At 42.0% G+C, this 15,226-nt stretch overlaps 2 protein-coding genes across 18 annotated transcripts in view; one reads left to right on the top strand and one right to left on the bottom strand.

Annotated features, from left to right (window-relative positions):
* CP (ceruloplasmin) overlaps positions 1-12,534 on the top strand; it is a 60,445-nt gene extending 47,911 nt beyond the window's left edge. For 4 of the 6 annotated variants that reach the window (XR_011427059.1, XR_011427058.1, XM_070238292.1 and 1 more), the window contains 2 exons: positions 7,059-7,163; positions 12,080-12,534. Coding sequence is in view for 4 of the 6 variants with exons in the window: in XM_070238292.1 (XP_070094393.1) it covers positions 7,059-7,162 (104 nt within the window). In the remaining 2 variants the exon portion in view is untranslated. Of the gene's footprint in view, positions 1-154; positions 296-7,058; positions 7,164-12,079 lie in introns of those variants that run through there. The other 2 variants (XM_070238293.1, XM_070238291.1) reach the window with 1 other exon arrangement.
* Positions 972-15,226, bottom strand: part of HPS3 (HPS3 biogenesis of lysosomal organelles complex 2 subunit 1) — a 38,362-nt gene continuing 24,107 nt past the window's right edge. For 2 of the 12 annotated variants that reach the window (XR_002800829.2, XR_011427061.1), the window contains exons 11-17: positions 14,282-14,515; positions 12,610-12,795; positions 12,077-12,265; positions 10,498-10,605; positions 5,820-6,026; positions 5,061-5,155; positions 972-1,796 (exon numbers count right to left, since the gene is read on the bottom strand). Coding sequence is in view for 4 of the 12 variants with exons in the window: in XM_023621082.2 (XP_023476850.1) it covers positions 1,669-1,796; positions 5,061-5,151; positions 5,820-6,026; positions 10,498-10,605; positions 12,077-12,265; positions 12,610-12,795; positions 14,282-14,515 (1,143 nt within the window). In the remaining 8 variants the exon portion in view is untranslated. The remainder of the gene's footprint in view (positions 1,797-5,060; positions 5,156-5,819; positions 6,027-10,497; positions 10,606-12,076; positions 12,266-12,609; positions 12,796-14,281; positions 14,516-15,226) is intronic. The other 10 variants (XR_011427062.1, XR_011427064.1, XR_002800830.2 and 7 more) reach the window with 5 other exon arrangements.

Genomic DNA, 15,226 nt, shown 5'->3' with positions numbered 1-15,226 from the left:
ATATAAAAAGCAGAAAAGTATAAACGAATCAAGAATAATTAAAATAACTAACATTTAAAAAAATCAGAATACATTTAAAGCATCACATACTAATTTTTTAACCATATGATTTATACTATTTTTAGTAATGGTCTTAAAATTTCTCTTTCTGTAGAGACCAAGTCTGGCCGAAAGAAATAAATTGGTGATAAGTGGAACAAAAAGAAAAAACAATGATTCATAACAGTGTATGTGAAAGTGAATAGAATGTTGACTTTGGAATGGCTAGAAGCATTAAAACAAGACTGAAAACACACACTTCTGTGCATTTGTGGGGGGAACTGTGTTACCTTGTTTCATATGAAAAGGTCAGCACACTGTATAATCAACTCACATGGGCCACTCATGTCACCACCACCAGGGCTTTACAAAACTGTACTCCGAAAAGAAAAAAGCAAAATCCATGACCAGAGTTGTCCTGGACGGTCCTCAAAGGGTCGCTAGCAGGAGTCATTGAAGTGTTTCCCAACCACTGGATTCCCATCGCTCCCTCTAACATGCTGCTGACATCATTCCTAATGAACCAATGGACTAGGGGCACAGGTGTAGAGGAAGTAAAATTAAAAATTAAATTAAATTAAAATTAAAAATAAAAATAACAAAATAGATAAAATTAATAAAATTAAAAATAAGTTTTAAAAATATAATAATAAAATAAAAAGATGCCAATCTGAGTTTTGTGAACCCTTGAAGAGATGGTCAAAAGTATGTTAATCTGTACCTGGAGAAAGGCAGAGCTGACAAACAATTCTACAGATTAAATCCTGGTAAAGATGAACACTGCCATCAGGAGAAAAGTTTCAAAATACAGCTGTGGCAGACGCCAGGTGAGTAGCACTTCTGCCCAGCCTTAACTAAGGCAAAGCACACTATCAGTGCGCTGAACTCGGACTTGAAATAGTTTAATAAGAGGTTAAAAAAGAAGACACAGCTGTGGACACACGATATATGCCTTTATTTTCACATACGCTGTAGTTAGGAGAGCAAGAGTAGATACACATCAACCAGAGATGGAAACAAGGCTCTGGCTGAAGAACACGCATTCAACAGATCGTGTGAACAGCCAGACAGGAAGAAAGTTAGCTCTGTAAAGGTCTACTTCATTTGTCTCAGAGAGAAACACGGCATGAGTTTTAAAAGTAACAAGGAAATAAAGTCTGAACTACTTTACCATGGGAAAACATTAAAGTCTTTCTCAAAGCAAATTATTTCTTTTTAAAAGTGACCCCACAGAGAAATCTGGAAAAATCAAGATTAAATTCTGGACCACTTGGGGTGATATTCTTTCAAGCATAATTACAAAATGTTTCTTGGATGAAAAAGATTGTCACGTCTCCAAAAACCGTGAATTGATGTTCCCTGGAATAAAAGTCAGACTCTCTTTAAAAATATATGCCTTCTTTGAGGAAATTATGTCTTGTAGCTTTTTTATATACCGGACAATTAAATGGATTTGGGTCATAAATTAAGAAACTAATAATACCATTAAATGGTAAGGTAAGCAGCTGGAAAGCATTTGCAATATATGTACATATTCAATATGAAAATCCTTTATTTATATTTTCACCTGGCATTCAGTTTTTTCAAATTCAGTCTCATAGCCATTGTAGTGTTTTTCAAATGATCCCTTCAAGTCAATGATTTCTTTTGGCTGCAGTAAAGAAGATACGGCAAGAAAAACGCTGCGGTGCCATCTTCCGGGAGGACGTTCACAAAATCCCTCAGTTCTAGTTCCACGGCAACAACGGACAGTGTCTCTGTTAGCAGGAGAGAATGTCTGAGTCAGAACTCAAAGTCTGTCTTTCATTCGATCTTCTTATCAAACTCAATCAATTAGCTAGTTCAGGTAACAAAATGTTATAAATACAGAAGAAAAAAAAATTAGTCTCCTAAATCCATAGACTACTTTATGGTTTTAACAACTTCTTACTAATTCTTTCTAGAAGGCTTCGCAGTTTATTTTACATTAGTTCCTCGTGATTTGGATTTACTATTTCATTGCTGGATTATTACATTATTTCTCAATATACTTCTATTATCCTCCAAGGAAAAACACAATCATTAGAACACTGGTTTTAGCATTAGGACTATACTGCAGCTCATTTATAAAGACTGTTTCCTAGGACAGGAGATGTCCTTGCTGAGAATTTCATGTTATTAATAGACACAAATCTGTTTTCGTGACTATTACCTTTTTTTCCCATACTGCAAAATAATGTGCTGTAGCGTATGTCTTCAATATTAAGGAATTTAGTGAACATTTTTGTAAAGATAACTATGCAATTTTATGATTCTATTACTTCTTGACATGTACATGCTGCCCTCTGCTGGAAAGAGAGGGGGTGACACATAAGAACAATGTTCCCAAGAAACCTACTTCAGCACCATTCCCTGTGTGATCTGGGACACCCACCACTTACTCCATTTGCAGTGACGGAAATAGAAAATTTCCTGCTCAGGTGTGTGTGCATCCATCCAAAGTCATCGGTCCAATATCCAGGAACCGAAATCATCCTATACAGAAAGGAATGACGTGCCCTTGGTGCTAAAAAGTTAATGAATGGAGCAGCAGTGGAACATGGGAAAGATGCCCAGCTCTGGAATCAGGCAGACTTGGGCAGCAACTGGACTTGCCTACCTACACTCTGGGTGACTGTAACAAAGTTGCAATCTCCTGAGTCCCAGTTTCCTCACCTATGATGTAGTGGTGCCATCTGCTAGCTTCCAGAGTCCTTTGAGAATTAAATTAAAATGAAATGATGCACATCTGACATATAATAGAAACTTAATAAACAGTAACTCCTAGCTGGTTTGAAAACTCACATGAAAAACAGGAATTATCAATGCTTTTCTATCAAATCAGTTTATTTAGCCTAAATGTGGAACCTGTTAGTAGTTTCCTAGATACAAAAAACTCAGTCGGGGGCCAGTGAAGCGAGGTTACAGAGCCAACAGAAATCCTGCCACTGCCCACTTCTCTTCTGCCAACCAGGGAAGGGCAAAGACAGGTCACAACTCCAAGAACAAGGTCAATATCTTAAATCTGTACAGTACTTTAAATCCTCCTGCGTGTCTAGGAAACGTGTCAAATGTTGAAAATAGTTATATCTGGCTGGTGAGGTTTTAAATGACTTTTTAAGCTGTATTTTTGTGATTTATCATACTACGAGAATTTTTAGGAATCAGCAGAGTTCATTATGACAAAAACAGTAACAATTATTTCCTGGAAACAAGTCAACCACTGACCCCAGTTCCAACGGCTCTGCATTAGTGCAATGACTCTCAACCAGTACGATTTTGCAAGCCCAGGGGATGTCTGTAAAGTCTGGAGACTTTCGTTTGTCGTAACTAGGGCAGTACTGCTGGTATGTGGTGGGTAGAGGCGAGGGATGCTGCTAAACATCCTGAAATGCACAGGGGACACCTACACACACAGTCTAAATTACCCAGTCTAAAATGTCACTAGTGCCAAGGTTGAGAAACAGTGCATTAGAGAGACAAGAAACCCAAGATCCGAAGCATACAAGTCCCTGACTCCATCTCCAGCCTTACCATCTTGCAATTTGGTCTCACATTTTATTCTAGAGTCAACTCTGAACTTCTTATTAGTCCCAGGATATTTAAAAATTGGTAAGCAGCAGACCCAGAACTCAGTTCCGATTCTCCAGACTCCAATCGTGGTCTGTTCTCGGTGCATTACGGCTGCCGACAGAAAGACCCCCTTGAAAATGGACCTGAAGTTGTTCAGGTGTCTCCCCTTCAAATCAATAAACAGTTACGGAACGCGCTTCCTATGGACAGGCATATTGCCGGTGAGGAGGGTGCAAGAAGAAAAATGAATAAAACTCTACTCCAGCCCTCGAGGTTTTACAGTCTAGCAACGGCAATCACACACAGCACAGTCCCAGGAGCCACACACACACACATACCCACATGTGTGCACACACACAGATTGTGAAGATACAGAAAGATGGGACATTTGGAGGAATGATTATGGGTAAGTTAGGGGCAGACAGTTTGCGCGTGTGGATCAGAAAAGGATGAAGAAAGAGGCTTTTGACTGAGATAATGATGTTAGTGAGGTGTGAAGACGGCGGACCTCTGTCCTGCAAAGTGATCCACCAACACAAATCATCAGTACAGAACCACGTGGTGACTCTGACGCAAGAGGGCAGGGCACTCACACCCAACATGTGCACCTTCTGAAAACCAGTCACCCAGGGAGGCAAGGTGGGCAGGACAAGGTAGCATGAAATCACCTCCTCGCCTTCCCAACCACAAACACACAATTTGACTTAAATGGGCAGCTTCAGAAAAACACCCTCCAATGGCCACTGGCTCTAACTCTTGAAAAATCAATGACCTCAACTGGAAAATACAGTTCCAATGCTGTCAATCTAATATTTTATGCACACTGAAATCAATACAACCATACCCTTTGTCATCAGACCAACAATTAACTAGTAACGTTAACACACAGAAGTAGAGAAACTGATAACCATTTATCTATCAAGGTTTATAAATGACTATGAATTATGAAAATTCAAATAATAACTACCTATGCTGTAAAATACTAATGTAGAGATATTTAACTTTTAAATCCTTAAGAACCTTGTCATTCCTAATACTTGCTTATAATTAACAAAAATAATCTTAATTTCCTACATGAAGTAAATTAAGCACCAAGATCATTAATAAAATATGTAATTCCCTTAATGTCTATTCGAATTTTTAAAATACTGAGGTTCTGAGTTTCTATGACTATGATAATTTCTTAAGTGTTTGAAAAGGTTAAACTAAAAAGCACCAGCTCTGTAGATGGAAGAGATACACGAACACCAGGTGTGGCGGGTAGGGGAGCAGATGAATCTGAAAACAAGCTCTCCAGATGATTCACTAAGGCGCCCTTCACCTCAGGTGAGAATGACATGAAAAAACTAGAAAAAGCGAGGCTTCAGATAATTATGGAAACTAAAACTAAGACTCTTAATTTATAATCAAGCAAAAAAAGGTCATTTTACCTTTTAAGGACGACAGGTAAAGTTGATTTTTCTCTCCACCACATTTTATTTTCTGACAAAGTTCAGGCAGTAGTTTTTTCCACCACAAAGTCTATCTTAGAAAAAAATGAATAAATTTTTAGTTTGATGCATTTTACTTTCAGATTTCCAATAAGACTAAGAAGATTGTGCAGAGGGCAAAACACATCATTTTGGCTAAGGCGCCAAATTTGTTATAAGAGAAGTTACGTCAGCAGCCAGTCTTCTGCTTACACTGTAACATGTCAGGTTTATAACTTGAAAACCTAATAATATGTCTATAGCACGTATGTACATGGCTATTTTCCTGGAGAAACATAGACATGTCCTACTATCATCTCGAAGTGGGGTGGGGCGGGGAGGAGGATGGACGGACGGATAGAAGGAAGCAAGGAAGGAAGGTAGGAAAAAGTCCTAAAGGCTAAAACTCTTCTAATTTGTAAAGTAGAGACCATATAGCCCAGAAAATATTTTCCCATAATACATTACATTTTCCAAATCTTCAGGTTAGGCCTACTTCACCTCCAAAGAAGAGATTTTTAAAGAAGATAACCATACGTTTTAATAGCCTCTAACAGTACTCAAAACACCTAACACATTAAACATAAGTGCCCACTGGACCTGCACAGCCCTGGAAGGTTGGTCTGGCATAATTTGTCCCCATTTTGCAGATAAGGCAACAAGATTATCAAATCTGATTATCACTGAGCAAGCCTAGAAAACATAATCTGAATAGCATACCCGGTTGTCTTCTTTCAGCTCGTGATTAGCATATGGAATGACAGCCTCCGGGCATCTCTCTAACAGCGTGTCTATGCACTGCTCATACTCTTTCAAACGCGTACGACACAGAACATGGACACTGAGGCCAGACAAAGTGTCTTCCGAGAGCGGCTCCAAGAATGGGACAATGGAAGCTATGTCAAATGAAGGACCACACATAAGAGACTATGAACAGAAAAGTGAAATGTTATGGAAGGAGGCATCAAAAAACTAAGCACAACATATAGAACACAATTTTTTAAAAAGACTAAATCTCACTTGCCAAAAAAAAAAAGACAGGAAAAGAAGAATGCAATCTTAAAGCACATGCATATGACACTTATTTTATAAGTCCAAGTGGACTCCACTACTAAATAATCTTAAAACGACCTCTAGTTTAAAGAATAAAAATTGGTTTAATTTAGAAACAATCATTTTTAAAATAACATGATTTTATTTGCTTTGGAAAGACTGCAAATTAAAACTAATGGGGATGCCTTAGGATGCCATTCTAAGGAAATAATCAACATTGTGGTCAAAGATTTATGTCCAATGATGTTCACCACAAGAGTATTTGTAATATTAAAAAAACAGAAGTAACCTAAATATTAAAAAGAATGGATGAGCAAATAAATCATGGTACATTCATATCATGGAATATTATACAGCCATCAAAACTGTTTTCAAAGGCTTATTTTGAAATTAATGACAAAATGCTCATGATAAAATGATCAGTAAAAAAATCTCAGTACAAAATTATATTCAGATCATGATCCGTTTTGCAAAATCTACATAGATACATGTACATGTAGAAATGCCTTTGGAAGAGCACTGAAATTTGAAACAGAGGTCAGCTCACTGGATGGGAGGACAAAGCTCACTTTTTGTTTTCTTTTCCACGCTTTCTTGTATTTTTCAAATTTTCTTTAATAAGCATGTACTACATGTGCAACCCAAAATAAAATTTAACATTTAAGAAAACTACAGCAACTGTTAAGACCCTAATAATTTGTACCAATACTATTTGCTACAAGCTGAATGACACAGAGCAGGTACTATTTCAGTATTCAGAACTTTACCAATATTTTACTTCTAAGCATTTAAATAACTACTACTTTTGATTCTACCACCAAAATAATCTCTGCTTTCCGTTTCCTCTGGATAAAGATGAGAGGGTGACATCCTGATTTTCTTCTTCCTGTATCCCTTTTCCTACAGCGTCTTCTCAGACTCACAGGAGGATATGGAATGTGAACTACCCATTTTCAGTCAGCGTGATTATTTTACTCCAAGCATCTACCAAGGAGTGGCTAGGAGAATAAGGTTGGTCCCTTTCCTTCCTGCAGGTTTAATAATCACCTTCATCTGAATAATTTCCTGACAACAAACAGCAAACATGAGATCAGGTGATCACCTGCCGCTCAGAGGCTCTCCCCACATGAAAGAAAACACAGATTATTCTGTATTCGACTCTTGATTAATCGGGATAAAGGGCAGGGCAGGAAGGAGCAAGACCCGGGAACCCAAACCATGGTTAAAATGAAGCCAGCCAAAGCCTGGTGCAAAATGGATGACCCATAACTTTCACTTGGTTTTCCTCATATTATTAAGAAGTTTAAAAATAAGAAACAGCTATATCGCTGGATAAAAAAATAGTCCAAAGGTTACTAGTACTCTTTAAGACACTCTTCACGTTGTCTGCTTCTTAGCACAGCACTTCTTTCAGTACTGGAAACAGATTCCTCTCCACCCCAAACGCATGCACTATTGGTTCCCTTCTCTGATCTGGATCCCTCACCCTCAGCCCACTCTGCAGGCCTGGAATCCAGAGATTCCTCTGACCTCTCTACCTACCCGATCACACCTGCTGCTCCAAGGAGAGCTGGTTGGCAAGGTGGGGGAGGGGACCAGGACTATTGTGGCAAAGGGGACCACACCTACTAGTCCCCATGTCACTCCAAATAGAGACTTTTTTTTTTTTTAAGATTTTTTTTTTTTCCTTTTTCTCCCCAAAGCCCCCTGGTACATAGTTGTATATTCTTCGTTGTGGGTCCTTCTAGTTGTGGCATGTGGGACGCTGCCTCAGCGTGGTTTGATGAGCAGTGCCATGTCCGTGCCCAGGATTCAAACCAACGAAACACTGCGCTGCCTGCAGTGGAGCGCCGAACTTAACCACTCGGCCACGGGGCCAGCCCCCAAATAGAGACTTTTTGATGTGTGGATGATTTATAGACTGTTGTTAGGTTTTGCACAAATACACTATTCCAGAGATTGAGGACAAGAGACAGAGACTCCTCTCAAATCTGTGGGGTGTGGGGAGAGCACTCATACAATTTTGAGAAAGCTCTCCAGGTGATTCTGAACCTCCCCATTCCTCTAGGTGCAAACAAGTGAGATCTTTTTGTTTCTTGATGTTTACTTTCTTCTTAATGACTAAGACTAATCAACCCACAAATAATCTAGAAAGCAGCAGAATTAGGAAAAGGACTCAGAAAAGTTTAGGCCAACTACATTTCTATCCTTTAACACAAAGATTCTCAGAAAGAATGGACCCTTTTTAAATACTTTAAAGCAGCTTTTAAAAAATCACTGAATTACTCTTTTTCTTTCTTTTTTGTTTTTTTGAGGAAGATCAGCCCTGAGCTAACATCTGCCAATCCTCCTCTTATTGCTGAGGAAGACTGGCCCTGAGCTAACATCCGTGTCCATCTTCCTCTGCTTTATATGTGGGACTCCTACCACAGATGGCTTGCCAAGCGGTGCCATGTCTGCACCTGGGATCCGAACCGGCCAACCCCAGGCCGCTGAAGCAGAACGTGCACACTTAACCACTGTGCCACTGGGCCGGCCCCTGAATTACTCTTTTTCAAGCTGTGATTACAAACATGCTTTGAAGCTTTATCAGGAGAGATCTGGTAGCACTTACTACAGTCAGGATTTTAGATATGTCATTAGCAGACGCGTCCCGGGAGGGCGAGGCCCTTGGTGCCCCGTCCGACTGTACGGCACGCCCACAGCACACGCTCGCGGAGCGTCCGTGCGATGACCAAACTGTGGTTAGGCCCTCAAAGGCCTCTGTACCATAAGGGCACCAGAGATAAGAACCAGGAAGAATCTTCTTTTGCAATTTTTTAAGAATGCCTGGAGACAAGACAGGCTGTCTGAGGCTGTCTAAGTACCGTGGTCTCCTGAGCATCCCTCCCTGACCGCACCCCAGTCTGACTCGCTGGCGTCTATCAGCAATGCCATGCTTCCTCCAGTGCCCCGGGTGAACCAGGGTGGCAAACCCAAAAGCCCCAAGAGGCCAGATGATGGAAGGGCAGGAAGGTGGCTGGGCATGAGGAAAACGGACATCAGTCACTCACTGTCTGGACCAGGAAGGCACGGAGATGACAAGTGTGGCCGGCAGGACAGCATGAGCACTGCCTGAGGAGGGGGCCACCAGCTGGCTCCAACCATCAGGTCTCAGAGGCAGTGAGGGCCCAGGGTGACCAGTTCTGCTGGATTTTCCAAAGAATCGTAACTGAGAATTCTCAATTTGAAATCTCAGTTTTTATATGTTGGCATCATATTGGGCAAAGCAAACAAAACAGACGTGGGGTTGTACTCAATGGTCCTTGGGCCACTGGACTACACGAAATAAGATCACACCCACGTCTAGCGCAGCCTGAGCCCCCAAGTCAAATGTGCGCTTCATTTCCCACTTCCGGTCAAACACTGTCTGCTCAGAATTCTTTTTTTTATTTGCCTTTCTCTTTTAATCCCCTCCCTACTCCAACTCTCAAAAAAGTACCCAGAAATTAAACACAAGCAATCTCAAGAGCCCAGTGAAGCCAGCCCCTGAGCAGCAGGCTCCCTCCCACAGGGGCCAAAGTCTGGGCGCTGGGTCTCCACGCAGAGCCTGCAGTAGAAGCGGGCGCAGAATAAGGCGGTTCCAGAGGCTGGCAGTAACTGGGCCTGGAGGGGCCTTCTGCCATGGGGCACCCTGAACAAGGCCAGGCAGCATAAGAAGTGGTGTTGGTTGGCCCATAGGCATCGGGAACTGGGCGCCATGAGCCCCATGGGAGGCCAAGCCTAGGCCCTGGCACCCAGGAGAAAGCCGCCCCTGGCCTGGCCACCCATAGATGGTCATGTGCCCGACGAACACGCTCATGGTCAGAATCCTTGTAGAATGATCTACATTGTCTGATCACACTACTTACTTTTAAAAAAATTCTTTTCAGGAGCCAGATAACTGGCTGCTTTGACCTATTTCCTATAAGACAGACGGTAGTGGTTGGCTTGGGCTGGAGGCCTAAAACATGTGAGTGAACACGAAAAAAAATCACATCAATAAAAACACTGCCAAACACTTGCCATACTTCCATTTCACAAAATGTTTTCAAGCACATCCTGAAAATGAGGCAAGATGGTCATGGGACTCGATGACACTCACTCATCTACCAGCCACAAAATCAGCCTTCCCGGAGCCTCCAGCCCTCCTGCCGGCAGCTCCAGGCAGAGCAGGAACTCCCTCCCGAGCTCCTGAATACGCCTGACGACAGACGGTCCCCACAAACTACACACTCCAGATTAACAGGACACGTGAGGTCTTATCCAATTTAAATCTTATACTATAATATGCACATTCATAAGAAAAAGAGGCATTTTTATTTACCTGTAATTTTGAAAGGTCTTCTGTATAATTTTTATCAGCTAAGGAATCAGATGATAGTAAGATATTAACCCATGGATAGATTAAGCCATAATGACCACAGGCATTTATCTAAAACGTAAAAGAAATTTATTGTCAACAAAATACAACAAAACAAGACTCTCTTCACCCATCCCGCAAAGACAAGCCATCGCTCACCGTCTGCCACGTCACAGAGCCAGGAACACACTCTCCCGGGAGTGGAAGGGAAGTCTTTCAGAACACATTCCCCTGGGCAAAGTTTCCGCCTTGCTGCTTCTCACTGAATAAATCTGCACTAAATATTTCCCTATATTTTAAATTTTAAAATATTCCTAAGAGGCACTTTCTAGCAAAAAGAGCAATACTGCTTTTAAGCTATATATTATACTGAAAAAAAGTTAACAGTAATGGTGGAAGTAATTTTTATTTCTTCTACTTTTCTTGGTAGGAAAAGCTCTTCCATAAATTCTCCGGGCAAGTCCCAGAAAGTCTCTTTATTCAAGAAGTTGGTGCCTCTTCCAGCGACCCCACATGAGCCATGGTGTCCACGGAGGCCCAGGGGCCGGGAGCGGGTGGCGAGCGGGAAGGGGACGAGCAGAGCAGTCAGGTTGCCGTGAGGGCGGCAGAGCAGCTGTGTGTGCAGCTGTCAGGAAATGGGGCCCAGGAAGGAAGTCTCCCCCACAAGCCTTCGCAGTTCCTCTCCCATCAGGGAGGTCTCTTCCCTCATGTCCTGCCTGGTGATCATCCCCTGAGGGAGCACAGACACGTTCTGGGGAAGGCCCCGCCCCACTGCCTTGCTACTGAGGCAGCAAGTAAGCAATACAGGAGCAGGAGGGGAATTCTTTACATCATAAAATTATTGAAAATGTGGTCAACTTCACTCATGGACAAGTTTGTTTGTTTGTTTTTGGGCGGCGGGTTTTTGGTGAGGAAGACGGGCTGTGAGCTAACATCTGTTGTCAATCTTCCTCTGTTAGCTTGAGGAAGATTCCTCCTGAGCTAACATCTGTGCCAACCTTCCTCTATTTTTTATATGTGGGATGCCACCACAGCAGGGCTTCATGAGCGGTGTGTAGGTCTGTGCCCAGGATCCGAACCCATGAACCCTGGGCCGCCAAAGTGGAGCATGCAAACTTAAGCACTATACCACCAGGCCAGCCCCAAGGACAAGTTTTAAGTGTATTTTTAACTCCTGCTTTAAAAAAGATATCCGGTAATATAAATTAGGTTTGATTCTAAGCCATTAAAAGAAGGTAGGGGCTGGCCTGGTGGCACAGCGGTTAAGTGCAACATTCCACTTTGGTGGCCTGGGGTTTGCTGGTTCGGATCCCAGGTGCAGACATGGCATCGCCTGGCAAGCCATGCTGTGGTAGGTGTTCCACACATAAAGTAGAGGAAGATGGGCACGGATGTTAGCTCAGGGCCAGTCTTCCTCAGCAAAAAGAGAAAGATTGGTGGCAGATGTCAGGTCAGGGCTAATCTTACTCAAAAAAAAAAAAGAAGAAGGTACATTATTGTAAAGTGTAACGTACAAGTTTAATATATTCTTCCATTATCTTACCAGATCCTTTGATGTTCGCAATGGTATGGTGTCAGGGGGCTGCCTTGTAGATAATCTCCAGATGTACTGTGATGTGAGCTTGAAGAAGAGTTCCTGAAGTACCACATCTGGGAGACACGCTACTAGCTGAGCTTCCCAAAAGTCTACCAAGAGCTGAGGAATCTTATCTTCATCCTTACCACAGAGCACCTTGAGAACAGTGAAACAAGCGCCGTGTCCCACATAAATACAGCACTGGGCGAGTTACAGCTGGTCTGAATACACTCCATCATGTGGGCCACGCATTTAATAATTTATCACTACTATCAGTGTCATAGCAAAGCAAATTTAGACATTTTAACAGGAAACAGATTCTAGGTTGCATGGAAGGAATTTTTATAGATCCATTCTTTTAACCTGTACTTTTAATAAATTGGTTATGTGTAAGTCTGTTTTTTCAATAAAAAATGAAAACCCTCTTCTCTTATTCTGCTCCCTGCCTCCCAGCAATTTTATCAGGCCATTCAGAAAATCACATTTTCAAAGTGACAAACCTTAAAGAAGGAATCTGCTTCTTCAATTCCAATTTTGTTGTTCTTCTGTAAGCCCAGGACTGAAGCCACAAGCAATGCAGGCTGAGTGTCCTTCAAGTGTGCTGCAAGCTCAGCTGGAACAATCTGTCCTTTCCTCTGTTGGATCAACAGCCGAGGCTCCAGAATGAAGCCACTTACCAACTTCATCTTCAGAGAAAAAAGACATTTAGGAACAAAATGTACATTGCATTCATCTTGGAAATACAAGCCAGTGCATTCCAGATTCGTGGTTAAACTGTAATAGTTTAATCTCAATTTTTCCTGTACCTACAAAGACTAGTTCTCTAAGAAGGACATGATTGTCAGCTATCTTTATAAAAGTTATTAATGTTTAATTAAGCATTGAGATGTCCTATTTTTGTAGAGAGCTTTATATTTAGATCTACTTGATTTAAAAATAATATACTTTAAGTTTTTTCAAAATTGTGGAAAGAAAATTCATCTTTCTAGAATCCTATTCTTCAAAGCAGAGGCCACCTCAGTGTTGACTTGTTTTCCTCGTCATGACAAAAATGTGTCATTTATACAGTGATAAAGGACTTCTCTTCTTGCTTTAGAAACTAAAGTCAAGGGCCGGCCCCATGGCCGAGTGGTTAAGTTCGCGCACTCCACTTCGGAGGCCCAGGGTTTCGCCAGTTCGGAACCCGGGTGCAGACATGGCACCACTCATCAAGCCGTGCTGAGGCAGCATTCCGCGTGCCACAACTAAAGGGACCCACAACTAAAAATACACAACTATGTACCGGGGGGCTTTGGGGAGAAAAAGAAAAAATAAAATCTTTAAAAAAAAAAGAAACTAACGTCATACTGTGGGCATTTGACCACAGTCAGGCAACGAAAGGATGACATGGGAGTGCAGGGTGTCAAGCCAGACTGCCGGCTTCAAATCCCGGTTCTGCTGCTCACAGCTGTGTGACCCTGGACTAGCTAACCTCTTTTTCTTAGTTCCCTCTCCTGTATAACAGGTATAGTCACAGCATCGACCTCATAACATTGTTCCAAGAATTAAATAAGATAACACATACAAGGGACTTAGAACAGACCTGGGATAGAATAAGTACTCACTTAAGGTCCCTTCCTCATTTCTTCCCCTAATGATTTACATCTTTGCTCATGTCGCTAAATGGCCTCTCTTCAAAGGGAACGCTCCCTTTGCGTTGACACACCATTCACATGCCCAACCCTCCATAAAGCCATTTGTGATTTCCCAAGCGCAGCTATTTCTGCAACTACTGGTGAGGCTCACAGTGAATACCCCACGTGCTGTACTTGAACACAGATCACTCTGTTGTTTTCAGTGGACACAGCATATCCCTCATGCCAGATCAGGCTGTGGACTTGGGGCACAGCCTGTACGTTCTTCAGTACCAGGCTCTGTGCTCTGACCACACATGGCACTAAGTTAAGAGGGCTTTGGAGACCCACTGCTGCCATTTACCATTCTTATTGCTTTTGATTTGCCGGATGCAAAGCCCAGGCACTCTCACTTGGGCCAGCTCCTTTCTAATATTAAGTCTGTCTTCCTTTACCACTATGGGAAAACGAGCTGGACAGAAGCCAGAAGAAAGCCACACACCTCAGGACTGCCACGTCCCGTTTCAGCCTGCTGTTAACACCAGGCTGGGCTCCGTACCTCTGAATGGATTTCCATTTCATTTCTGTACGTGTCCAGGTCCCCCATTCTCAGAGCCATTGCTGCCTTGGTCAACGTCACTAAGACGGATGAAGACCCAGAAGTGTCCAGTTTCCTGAGATAGCTCACGGCAGTTAAAGGATTAATATTCTTCAGAGAAGGACTACAGAGAACGTGGGGCAGCTGCTTCGGCTCAGCCACATGAAACATGTGAACCACTTTTGCTGCCAACTCCTTCGGTGAGCAGGAACAAGAAAGAAAAGGTCAGTCAGCAAGAGAAAGCAACAAAATCAGCCCAAAAAGATACAAAGCCAAGAGATAAACATTCTAACTAAGATAAAATTATGGTATTAGGTTTTGATGAAAAAAGACAGAGTTGATGGTGATAACATGAACACCCGAGATGACTTGAGGTGATCCCTGTGCTGAGTTATAATGAAGAAAAAGCAACGAAAAATATACCAAGTTGTGGCCAGCATTTCTAATTTTAACAAGAGTTCAGAAGAATACAATAAATATTGGATTAAATTACACTCAAAAGTTCATAATAAAAAATTACAGCTTAGTACAAAATCCACTTGAGGTAATTTACACAAGAAAATTTAATTTCTCTCAAAACCTTAAAACATTTGGTGTCACAATATCCAACTTTGCATATTTGCATTCAACTCTTTTTAAAAATACATGCAGGGCTAAAAATAATCTTTAATAATGTCTAAGGCCTCTGGGCCAAGATTTCATAAGTGCAAGCTGTGGCCACGTGGAGGGTGGGGTGACTAGGGTTGGGGTGAGGCCTGCAGACAAGAAGAGGAAGGCGAGACCCATGCTCTGTGTCGTCCTTCCAAAGGCATGCATGCCACCGCCACACTGTGGTCGCTCAACCACAAGGACCCCATTCCCCCATCTATCTAATGAGAAAGTATGTTTCCAAGCTATAATTCTATG

The sequence above is a fragment of the Equus caballus genome, chromosome 16, assembly GCF_041296265.1.
Source record: "Equus caballus isolate H_3958 breed thoroughbred chromosome 16, TB-T2T, whole genome shotgun sequence".
Lineage (NCBI taxonomy): Eukaryota > Metazoa > Chordata > Mammalia > Perissodactyla > Equidae > Equus > Equus caballus.
This window is presented reverse-complemented; position numbering and strand designations above follow the sequence as displayed.